Below are 12168 nucleotides of genomic sequence, written 5' to 3' on the forward strand. Positions count from 1 at the left end.
CTCCTCTCGTCCAACCATGTGACGTGTATTTTTACCGGCAGGTAAAAAATTTGATCAAGCGCCTTCAAAATTGTGCTTTTTTAATCGAGCGAAACCGTGACATGAACTCCAGAGTCGATTGTATAAAAATCCAATCCATCGTCCACCACCAATTGTCTTCTCCGATTTTTGCCGATACGATACGATACGCGTGGCATGCATCAAACCTGACGAACGATAGAACAATTGTTCAGAATGCCAATCAGGTGTGTTTCCCAAAAGATAATTTAAAAAACAATTGTTCTTGTAAAAACGCGTCGTTTATCAGATGTGCTCGATGTCGTGCTGTTTTCTGCTTTCCATTTTTCTATGATAACTATCACTCAGGTTCGTGCGATATTCCAGCTACTTTTGGTCACTAATTGTTAATTATGTGCGAGTGTATACCGAACTTTTCAATAAATTGTATCCACTTGAATATTATTTGTGATATTGTGTTTTATTTCAAGTATTATTTTTCCACGACAAACGACTTTCAACAACTTATTATATGCAAATTGTTGCAACTGATTGCCGGGAAATATATATATATATATATATATATATATATATATATATATATTACTATTTGTTTTTGTAATTCAAATGTACGCACACACACACACACACACACACACACACACATATATATATATATATATATATATATATATATATATATATATATATATATATGTGTGTGTGTGTGTGTGTGTGTGTGCGTACATTTGAATTACAAAAACAAATAGTAATATATATATATATATATATATATATATATATATATATATATATATTTCCCGGCAATCAGTTGCAACAATTTGCATATAATAAGTTGTTGAAAGTCGTTTGTCGTGGAAAAATAATACTTGAAATAAAACACAATATCACAAATAATATTCAAGTGGATACAATTTATTGAAAAGTTCGGTATACACTCGCACATAATTAACAATTAGTGACCAAAAGTAGCTGGAATATCGCACGAACCTGAGTGATAGTTATCATAGAAAAATGGAAAGCAGAAAACAGCACGACATCGAGCACATCTGATAAACGACGCGTTTTTACAAGAACAATTGTTTTTTAAATTATCTTTTGGGAAACACACCTGATTGGCATTCTGAACAATTGTTCTATCGTTCGTCAGGTTTGATGCATGCCACGCGTATCGTATCGTATCGGCAAAAATCGGAGAAGACAATTGGTGGTGGACGATGGATTGGATTTTTATACAATCGACTCTGGAGTTCATGTCACGGTTTCGCTCGATTAAAAAAGCACAATTTTGAAGGCGCTTGATCAAATTTTTTACCTGCCGGTAAAAATACACGTCACATGGTTGGACGAGAGGAGTGCACTTTGGAGGAATGACCTTTATAGTGCACGTTGGTAACTTCTTATCGTCCTGGAACATCTCATCGTATAACGCCGAGTTCGTTTGCCCACCCCAAGAGTAGCTCAGAAGGAGAAATTCTTTCTTTTGTACGTAAGGTTGCAAAGCATTAATATATATATATATATATATATGTGTGTGTGTGTGTGTGTGTGTGTGTGTGTGTGTGTGTGTGTGTACATTTGAATTACAAAAACAAATAATAAAAAAAAGTTGCATGGCGCGAGAGTCGATCCGGCGACCTTCGGATTACGAACCCGAGCGCTTACCGATGCGTGCGACGCTGTAGAAAATTGTTAATCGTAGAGAGTATTTCACCGCAACGGTTTCTTTTATATGTCGATTTTCTCGACAGTGACTGGGAAGTTCATCTTGGTGCTTTGCCACATTACACCTCTGGCCATGAGCTTTTATTATGCGCAGTATGAATCGAATCTGATTTTCACAATTGGCGGCCTCCCCTTGTAAGTGAGAGAGCCTGAGTTGGTCGTTGTTAGCCATTATACTAACGCCACTACAACACTCCAAACTGACATCATCAACAGCAAATGGGTGGATAGATTTGAGACATCTAAACATGTTTTACGCGCTTATACCAACTACATTCTGTATTACAAGGACAATGTGCCTATCGGACTTCAGCACCAAGTAAGATCAATGTGTTCTAAAGAGTAGGCTAAATTGGAGTGTACAGTCACAATCATGAAAAAAACTTGCAGATTTTGCTATTGCTCCAACTGGACGCTTTGAAACAGAGATGCTGTATTTGTTAGGCGCAACACTGAAACGCCGTGTGTTACTCTAATGAGGATTCCGGAAGCGATGAGCAATCTTGTACTTGGAGGTTCTAGTTGCATACTATGCGATGTGAAAGACTGTTCACTAAAGCGTCACGATAGCATGTCTCAGGGGCTTTGTCACAAGCTGCAAGGCGTAAGTGTGAAAATTTTTCTCCTTGCTTCTAATGAGTGAACTGAAAACATTCGGTGTGAGTACGTGACAGAGTGCTAATGAGCACGACGTCGAAACATTTCTGGCTCAAGATGAATGGACATACACGCCATCAGCGTTTAGCTCAGTTAGCATTTCGTTGTGTAGCTTCGTTGTTCTGCCTCCTTCTGGCTCCGAAAGGAATTTAGAAAGTTGAATGCTTAAACTACAGCGGTGTCACAGTTATTTCATTTTCATATTTTAATAGTTCACAGCCAACCCTTTGAGACAAAGAAGAAATGTATGTTGAACGTAACGGGACAAACAAATCTTACTTAGCTGCAACTTAAATTATTTTGTTTCTAGACAGGCTACTTTAAAAGTCCCGGGCGCGTTGTTGCTCTGATCTGCCGTAGTTACAGTGGGAAATTTCACTGTAAAAGCAGAAGGAGCGCCAGAATATCAATAATTGAGAAAAAATTAAAGTAAGAGCTAGAATGAGGACAAGCGAATAGCCGGCCGCGGTGGTCTCGCGGTTCTAGGCGGAACCGCGTGACTGCTACGGTCGCAGGTTCGAATCCTGCCTCGGGTATGGATGTGTGTGATGTCCTTAGGTTAGTTAGGTTTAAGTAGTTCTAAGTTCTAGGGGACTGATGACCACAGCTGTTAAGTCCCATAGTGCTCAGAGCCATTTGAACCATTTGAACAAGCGAATCAGTGATAGAATTGGAAGAAAGTGATCAATGTAGTTGAGAATGCTAGATCAGTGGGCAGGGAAAAATTTTGAATGGAAACCACTTGGCATACGTAAACGCGGCAGATCATGACGTTCTTGGAAATATCACACCAACGAAATATGGGCATCGCGGTGTACGCAAGGATAATGCCCTGATCAGAAAGGCTTGGCAGAAGATAACAGGAACACAGCAAAATTATATTAATTGATCTTTATATTAACTGATCCTAAATTCATAATATAGTTGAAAGACTACTGGTGCTGTTTCAAACGATAACTGCTACGATAAGCACTCTAGAAGAGAGCCAGGAATAGATGGAGCCAAATATTTACTTAATTATTCAATCCATTAGATCCGTAAAATTAAACGAACTAATTTTGAATGATTTATTACATTACTAGCAGTTGCGAGTCACGTTTAAGAACACATTTCCATAGAAATGAGCAGCTACCTATAGCATATGCCAGATAAGGCTAAGATAGTGCCGCGCTTGTAATGTAGGACATACAACATACTTTGGAATCTTGGATTCCTTTATGTTGGTTTTAAAGTTAACAGAAGTGGACTTCCCCCTACGCTTTAGTTCGTAGGTGAGAGTAAAACTCTTAGGTTATCCACAGTATGAACAAATCTTACAGAAAAGTTATTTTCTCCGAGAATGTGCGAAAAAATGAACAGTAGTGTGCGTGCAAAATTCGTCGTAATGAAGAAACATTAACTAAGCCGGAATGCAGTATTAACAGCTCTTGAGCAACGATACACCGGAAATCGTACTGACGCTTGGTTTATGAAATTAGTGGAGAAAGCTGCGAGTTATTATTTTGAAGTATGACTGTGCTGTAGAAACACCGGCTCCTCTTAAGTATATAAAAGCGAGGTCTGCTGAAATGCAACACCAGTTTCATCAGTGGCGAAGTAAAGCTCTGAGCATTCGGCGAAGGCGGTCGACTGTAACCTGTGCAGAGGGGAGAGCGTTAGAGAAGTATGTTTGTGTGGATGATGGTGGTAATGGACTCTTTATTGTAAGTTGCATATAAAGTTTCTGGGTGGATGTATTCGCGACATCTTAGCAGGAGGGTGTTATAGCCAGTATGTCTCTAAACTCAGGTACTAACAGTAAAGTTATGAACCTGAAATTTGAGCTGTGTGTAGGTTCATTTTTACGGCTACAAACATAACTTAAATCTTAAAATACTTACCTACCTAGTAGCTAAGTGTTGTACCTACAATATCATAAAAATAATATTGCATATATATAGAAAAAATTCTCTATTTATACTACGATCCATGGTGACGTAATGATTCGAGGCAGTCTCTGCCGACGTATCTCACGACTCAACACTGAAAGTTCTTGTAACAAAAAAATCATTCCAACGGAAGAGAGACTTTTGCTACATCTGTTTTTTACATTGCAGAGAAATGTAAGTTAATTATTTTATGCACAAATAGTCTTTCCAGGCACTGTAAAACGTAATAAGAATCGTTTAGCTTGAATATAAGCCATTTTACTACATTTGCTGTATCAAACAAGTTCTACAACGTTCGGGTGTTAAGAGATGCTTGCATGTCGAAGGAGGGTGCTGTGGAGAGACTCCTTTGTGAATGTATAATAGTTCCGTAGGCTTTCCCAAAAAATCTGTCTGGCATCTGCCTTCCCAAACGCTACGTGTATCACCCCATCTTACATTAATTAACGGTTATGGCTGATTCTAAAGATTGAACGCCGATCGTACGGCAAAACAATACCATATCATTTGTCTATTTAAGCTCTTTGCGTTGTATTGAGGCTTGGCTGCCAGTCCTTTCACCAAGAAATGAATATCCGCTAGTGATACTGAATTTATTAACGAGTTTCCGCCGGCCGGAGTGGCCGTGCGGTTCTAGGCGCTACAGTCCGGAGCCGCGTGACCGCTACGGTCGCAGGTTCGAATCCTGCCTCGGGCATGGATGTGTGTGATGTCCTTAGGTTAGTTAGGTTTAAGTAGTTCTAAGTTCTAGGGGACTGATGACCATAGCAGTTAAGTCCCATAGTGCTCAGTGCCATTTGAACCATTTGAACGAGTTTCCAATGACGTAATCTACGTGCATACCGGTCGTCATCTGCCAACAGCCTGAGAAACAGTTGGCAAGAATGACTGCACTGAGTTCAGCGCTCCTCAACAGGACTCAGAGTACTGGTTGTTTTGAGTGTCGGCAGAAATTTATTCAGTTAGGGTAAGACCAAAATTTTCATTTATACAGCAACTGCTTATCCCATAGTACTGAAATCAGCCAGGTAATGCTGCAACTGACTAAACGAGAGGTTTTGTGGAATCACGACAAGTCAACTCTAGAAGTGTATGAGGATTCTGTGGAAATGGAAAAGAGCGTATGGTATTGTGGGCCGGGTGTCTCCCATTCGGGGAAGTTCGGCCGCCGAGGGCAAGTACTTATTGCATTCGACGCCACGATGGGCGACTTGCACGCCGGAGATGGGGATGAAATGATGATGAGGACAACACAGCACCCAGTCCCTGAGCGGAGAAAATCACCTGCCCCAGCCGGGAATCGAACCCGGGCCCCTTGGCGGGGCATTCCGCCGCGCTGACTACTCACCTAACGGGGGCGGACTGAGAATTCTGTAATGAATAAGAACTCTGTATCCGAGAATCCAGCATGGGGGAAATTCTCTCTCTAGTTGCCTCCTTCCCACAACCTCCCCTCTCCCGTATCACTTGCGGTCGCTTATGGCTGGCTCAAATGGCTCTGAGCACTATGGGACTTAACATCTGTGGTCATCAGTCCCCTAGAACTTAGAACTACTTAAACCTAACTAACCTAAGGACAGCACACAATACCCAGTCATCACGAGGCAGAGGAAATCCCTGCCCCGCCGGGAATCGAACCCGGGAACCCGGGCGTGGGAAGCGAGAACGCTACCGCACGACCACGAGCTGCGGACATGGTCGCTTATGGTGTAGAACCTGTGTAGGGCGATCACGTCACCCTCCACTGCTATCATACGTCATGACAGTGTGCCAGTCGGTTGAATGGAATCAGCATATTAAGATAGCTTTACACGAGAACGTGACAGAATGGCAGAATGGGGTTATCTTATTTGGACTTGCCAATGAACGCGTCGCGAATGATACGTTGTTGCTTCAACGTGGAGTGCCCATCGCGACTACTAGGAATGCTGTACAGTTCGCAGATACGTAACACGGCGAAAGAACAGTATTCCTAGAAAACTGTAAACCAACAGGGATCGGATAAGAGTATCACGCCTTGCCAATGACAGGTAGTTTCAAATCTGATATCATGTGTTAAGGTCAGCGAAAGCAGGTGTGTCTCAACCAGTTTCTTGTGAACACTCTTCTTCGCCGTACTGAGATATTTATCAAGGCTAGAGGCAACGTTACAAGGAATGAGCGCGATGATACCTGTGGGTGACTAAGTTTTTATCCGTTTTGCTCATAGTCGTTCAGCTGCCCACATGGATAACTGCATGTTTGACTTACTGCTTCCGTCAAAGTGGTTAGATTGCTGTAAGGAGATGTTCGATTCTGGTACTGAGTGTGGCTGATGATGACAAGTCTAGGTGTGCTAAGTGGTGTGATGGTGCACTAAGTGGTGTGCTGGTGTGTTTCAGATGACGACGATGGTGCTGCGCCTTCTGGTGGTGGCCGCGGTAGCGGCGGTCGCGTTGGCAGAGGTGAGTCCGGCTCCTCAGCCCGGCCCAGCAGCTCCTATCAATAATTCATTATGCAAATCTCCGCCGACAGCGCGCGTCCATTATTCAAAACACACACATCTACATGCGCCACTGCCTAGAACAGCACTGCAACACGGGCGCTATCCGGACAGATGTCTGTCGCTCCCATAATCAAGACGGCACGTTTAAAGCGGACGATGTGTCCGTTGATCCATGCGAACCTGCCCATTACGGAGGCTGCGTGGGCGTTGATCCCTGCTGGCACCTTCTCCGTATGAGTTGCTCCAGAATAGCCATGGCTGGTACTGACTTTATTACTAAGTTGCCACAAACAAATTAAATAATTGATATCTTGTTTTCAACGAGACCTCGAAGACAAGAGCTACGATTATAGAAAATATTATTCCATTACATAGACAAAAAAAGCAAAGAGGACTGGTTTTAACGTCCCGTCGACTATGAGGTCACTAGCGACGAAGCACAAGCTCGTTCTGGGAGAGAAAACGGACCTAGTCCTTTTCAAAGGAACCACTTCGGTATTCGCCTTAAGCGACTTAGGGAAGCTGAAGAAAACCCAAATCTGGATGGCCGGACGGGTATTTGAAGACCCACCCTCCCGAATGCGAGCTAACAGCTGCGCTACCTCTATCGGTTTTAAACAGACAGTTATAATAACAAACATAATATGTATCCATAAAACGTTAATATGAAATCACTAATAATGGCGAATGAATGAGGGTGGTAACGGTCATGTTCAGTGGCTAAGGATCATTATGACATTCACTTGGAAAGAAAGCGCAATCAGGACGGATCAACCAGTTAGAACTCATGTCCTCAATCAAATAACCAGGGGATCTGTGCAAAACTTTACCACTTTTATAGTTTTATATAAAAACAGTATTTGGAACAAGTGTAGTCGTTGGGATAAGGGTAATCGTGGGATTGAAGACAAAACATCTTTAAAAACATGACATGAAATAAGATTCATGAATTTATGATGCATCCTTATATATATATTTCCATGCACATAATTTTGAACAAAATTCTTTATAGAGCATTACAATACTTCGATGTAAACGATGTTTGGCGTACGAATGTAATCTTCGTAAACTTCTTGTTTTTCATTTTCGTTAAGGACAACTTTCAAAAGGCTACGCAAAATTGTCCGTGAGTAAAGATGGGATTTGGTAAATACAATACTGCTCTCTGAAGCGTTTGTCCCTGCGATTTGTTTGTAGTGACAGCAAATGCCATCTTGTGAATTGAAAAAGCGTGCTTGGATCACATGGTAAAGTTTACCCTTGGTATTACAATAGTGTTCCCGGTGTCAATCGGCTGACCATTAATTGTAAATACGTTGAGTTATGTTACAACATCGAGCGAGGTGAGTGTTTGGCATACTGGTCTCGCATTCACGGAACTTCAATACGCTTCCAGAGATTATGTTTATATTGTGGCTGAGGAACATTGGTAGCGATGCCTCAGCTAATATCTCTGTTGCCCTTCAGCATCAGGCACTTGTTTCCTCGCTCCACTGAGCCTATAGCCACTGTTGTCGATACACATTCTGATTTGAACGGCTTCTTTAACGACGAATGGATGCGTGGGATAATATTCTAGTTTCTTCCAACATAACTGTAGGTTTGTTGAAGAGGCATTTACTGAAGAACTTCGCCGCGAAACAATGCGGTGTCAGACGGCAGAAGTGTTTTAATGTGATGAATGTATCATATTCCCAAGCGTAGATTTCCATCCCGCCAAAAAACGGTACATCTGTTCTTTTCTAATGACGCTGCAATCATTACAGGACTTTGGTGATACAATTTTGGCCCAAGAGTGAAACACAGCGGGGGTTCGATGGTGATTTGTGCAGCAACATCGTGGTAGTCCACGGGTCACTACTCTGCAAGGCCACATTACTAGCAAGGATTATGCAATTGTTTTGGCTGATCAGGTTCGACCCATGGTGCAGCGTTTGTTCACCAATAGTGGTGCTGTGTTCCTAGGAGACAGGGCCAATGTCCACAGAGCTCGCATCGTCCACGGCTGGTTTGTTAACTCGAGGATGAAGTGACGCACCTCTCCTGGCCACTACTGTCAACAGATCTCAATACTGTTGAGCTCTTGTGGTCTACCTTGAAGAGAAGAGTACGTGATCGCTATCGACTTGCGTCATCGTTATCTGAACTTGTTACTATTTTGCAGGAAAAACGGTATGAGATTCTTTCCACAACCATATGGGTCACGTATTTATCAATATCGAGACGACTGGAAGCAGCTTCTGAACCCAGCGGTTTTCCTACACAGTCTTAGGCGTGGTAAAGTGTTGCGTTATTGGTGTTTCCATGTTCTTGTCCACCTCCTGTAGAAACGCGTATATGTGTCACATGCTGCAACAAAAATAATTGTGTTCCTGATGCCAGGGAACCTGGTGCACTGTAAATCCATGACTAGAAGATAGTGCCTTGACAGAAACTGGCTGTCTATGAATAAGTATACAACTGCTTTAGGTAGTACTAAGATGCCGATCTTAATTCTCGTATTCGTTGTGGTTTGAAAGCAAACTACCTCTGAATGTCATTTCGGCAACTTTCGTGTCATGTCTGAAACACATGCTATGCCAGGTCATGAATTTTGCTGGCTGGAAGCTCGTATGATGGTATATGTCTTTCCGTCGCATCCCAGATTGATTGTAACTGACAAATCAAGGGAGTGGGCAGACTTGTCAAGGATCTACATCTACATCTACATTTATACTCGGCAAGCCACACTACGGTGTGTGGCGGAGTGCACTTTACGTGCCACTGTCATTACCTCCCTTTCCCGATCCACTCGCGTATGGTTCGCGGGAAGAACGACTGCCGGAAAGCCTCCGTGCACGCTCGAATCTCTAATTTTACATTTGTGATCTCCTCGGGAGGTAAAAGTAGGGGGACGCAATATATTCGATACCTCATCCAGAAACGCACCCCCTCGAAACCTGGCCAGCAAGCTACACCGCGATGCAGAGCGCCTCTCTTGCAAAGTCTGCCACTTGAGTTTGCTAAACATCTCCGTAACGCTATCACGCTTACCAAATAACCCTGTGACGAAACGCGCCGCTCTTCTTTGGATCTTCTCTATCTCCTCTGTCAACCCGACCTGGTACGGATTCCACACTGATGAACAATACTCAAGTATAGGCCGAACGAGTGTTTTGTAAGCCACCTCCTTTGTTGATGGACTACATTTTCTAAGGACTCTCTCAATGAATCTCAACCTGGCACCCGCCATACCAACAATTAATTTTATATGATCATTCCACTTCAAATCGTTCCGTACGCATACTCCCAGATAGTTTACAGAAGTAACTAAATGGTTCAAATGGTTCTGAGCACTATGGGACTCAACTGCTGAGGTCATTAGTCCCCTAGAACTTAGAACTAGTTAAACCTAACTAACCTAAGGACATCACAAACATCCATGCCCGAGGCAGGATTCGAACCTGCGACCGTAGCGGTCTTGCGGCTCCAGACTGCAGCGCCTTTAACCGCACGGCCACTTCGGCCGGCCACAGAAGTAACTGCTACCAGTGTTTGTTCCGCTATCATATAATCATAGAATAAAGGATCCTTCTTTCTATGTATTCGCAGTACATTACATTTGTCTATGTTAAGGGTCAATTGCCACTCCCTGCACCAAGTGCCTATCTGCTGCAGATCTTCCTGCATTTCGCTGCAATTTTCTAATGCTGTAATTTCTCTGTGTACTACAGCATCATCCGCGAAAAGCCGCATGGAACTTCCGACACTATCTACTAGGTCATTTATATATATTGTGAAAAGCAATGGTCCCATAACACTCCCCTGTGGTACGCCTGAGGTTACTTTAACGTCTGTAGACATCTCTCCATTTGCTAAAAACTCTTCAATCCAGCCACACAGCTGGTCTGATATTCCGTAGGCTCTTATTTTGTTTATCAGGCGACAGTGCGGAACTGTATCGAACGCCTTCCGGAAGTCAAGGAAAATGGCATCTACCTGGGAGCCTGTAGTTTCCTCTTGGCGTTTGTGGTGTGAATCATTTTTACCACACACTGAACAGCATTTGGCTTCCCTTCAACAATTCCCAAATCGGCTCTGCTGTCATATCCAATGGCTCCCCATAGTATGATTCTAGGAACAGGAATGTTATGGGTCTCACTAGCTCGTCTATGAACACCTTGGCTTCGATCTGATCGCCACTAACAGAAGCGACACTCATTGCTAAAATCCATAGAATGCCACTGAATGTCCCAGTTGAGGCTGGCTCTAGATGTACTCCGCAGAAGTTCCTGATCTCTGTAGTATCGTGTCAGCAGTAAACGATACGTGGTGACCCGAGGTCTCAACCCAGCTTCCAGTAATCTGTTCTCGACGGTTGGTTGGGACACTGTGCCATTAATCTCTCTGTGGATTTCAGCTATTGTCATGCTTCTATACGTCAGAGCCAATCGAGCGCTCTTACCATCTTCTTACGATGTTGTCCTTCTGGAACGACCTATGCCTTCCCTGTTCACCATACATTTGTTCCGACTCCACGCAGTCACCATTCGTTCTGCAGTCATTACATTACAGCCAAGTGTTGTCCGCAGCTCGTGGTCGTGCGGTAGCGTTCTCGCTTCCGACGCCCGGGTTCCCGGCGGGGTCAGGGATTTTCTCTGCCTCGTGATGACTGGGTGTTGTGTGATGTCCTTAGGTTAGTTAGGTTTAAGTAGTTCTAAGTTCTAGGGGACTGATGACCATAGATGTTAAGTCCCATAGTGCTCAGAGCCATTTTGAACAGCCAAGTGTTGGCATTCTGCACGATCCTCCCATGTCCCACATGCCAATGATTCAACATTTCTCAATGTCCGAAAGATGGCGATAAGCTGCACCTGTGCACCCTCCGGCTATGCCGAGTCTCGACCTCCACTTGAAATGTCCCATTAACGGTAGACACACCAAACAGCAACATGCTCTCACATAATTCTTCATCTATAGGAATCGTTTTTTTTTCCCTGTACTAAAAATAAACTTGCACGAAGATGATATTTTAATCAACATATCTCACAGGTTTGTCTACAATGACATAAAATCTTTGTACAAATCTGTAATCCTTATCACTTTTCTATGTAATTGTCCGTCTTGATCACTGTTACAGCCATTAGACAGCCATTAAGATATAATAGCGATCAAGACATTCATATCTCACAGTCATTTTTAAATACTGGAGTATAAGCTCCAAAGCGTTGAGTCAAGGTGTTCATACTGTAACACTTTCCTTTTTCGTCTGTATATTTGCGCGTATTCAAATGCACTTCACGGGAAAGACTTAATGCTCATTTTAAATTGAGCTTTTATCGCACTGTTTACTTTTCAGCGCTGGAGTAACTCCAC

The 12168-nt window shown here is 42.9% G+C and overlaps 1 protein-coding gene across 6 annotated transcripts in view; it reads left to right on the plus strand.

Moving 5' to 3' along the window:
• The window catches only part of LOC126412820 (superoxide dismutase [Cu-Zn]-like), a 349180-nt gene that overhangs the window by 304036 nt on the left and 32976 nt on the right, over positions 1–12168 (plus strand). For all 6 annotated transcript variants that reach the window (XM_050082628.1, XM_050082665.1, XM_050082676.1 and 3 more), the window contains one exon: positions 6710–6772. In XM_050082628.1, the coding sequence (XP_049938585.1) occupies positions 6710–6772 (63 nt within the window). The remainder of the gene's footprint in view (positions 1–6709; positions 6773–12168) is intronic.

Source organism: Schistocerca serialis, chromosome 1 (genome assembly GCF_023864345.2).
Source record: "Schistocerca serialis cubense isolate TAMUIC-IGC-003099 chromosome 1, iqSchSeri2.2, whole genome shotgun sequence".
NCBI lineage: Eukaryota > Metazoa > Arthropoda > Insecta > Orthoptera > Acrididae > Schistocerca > Schistocerca serialis.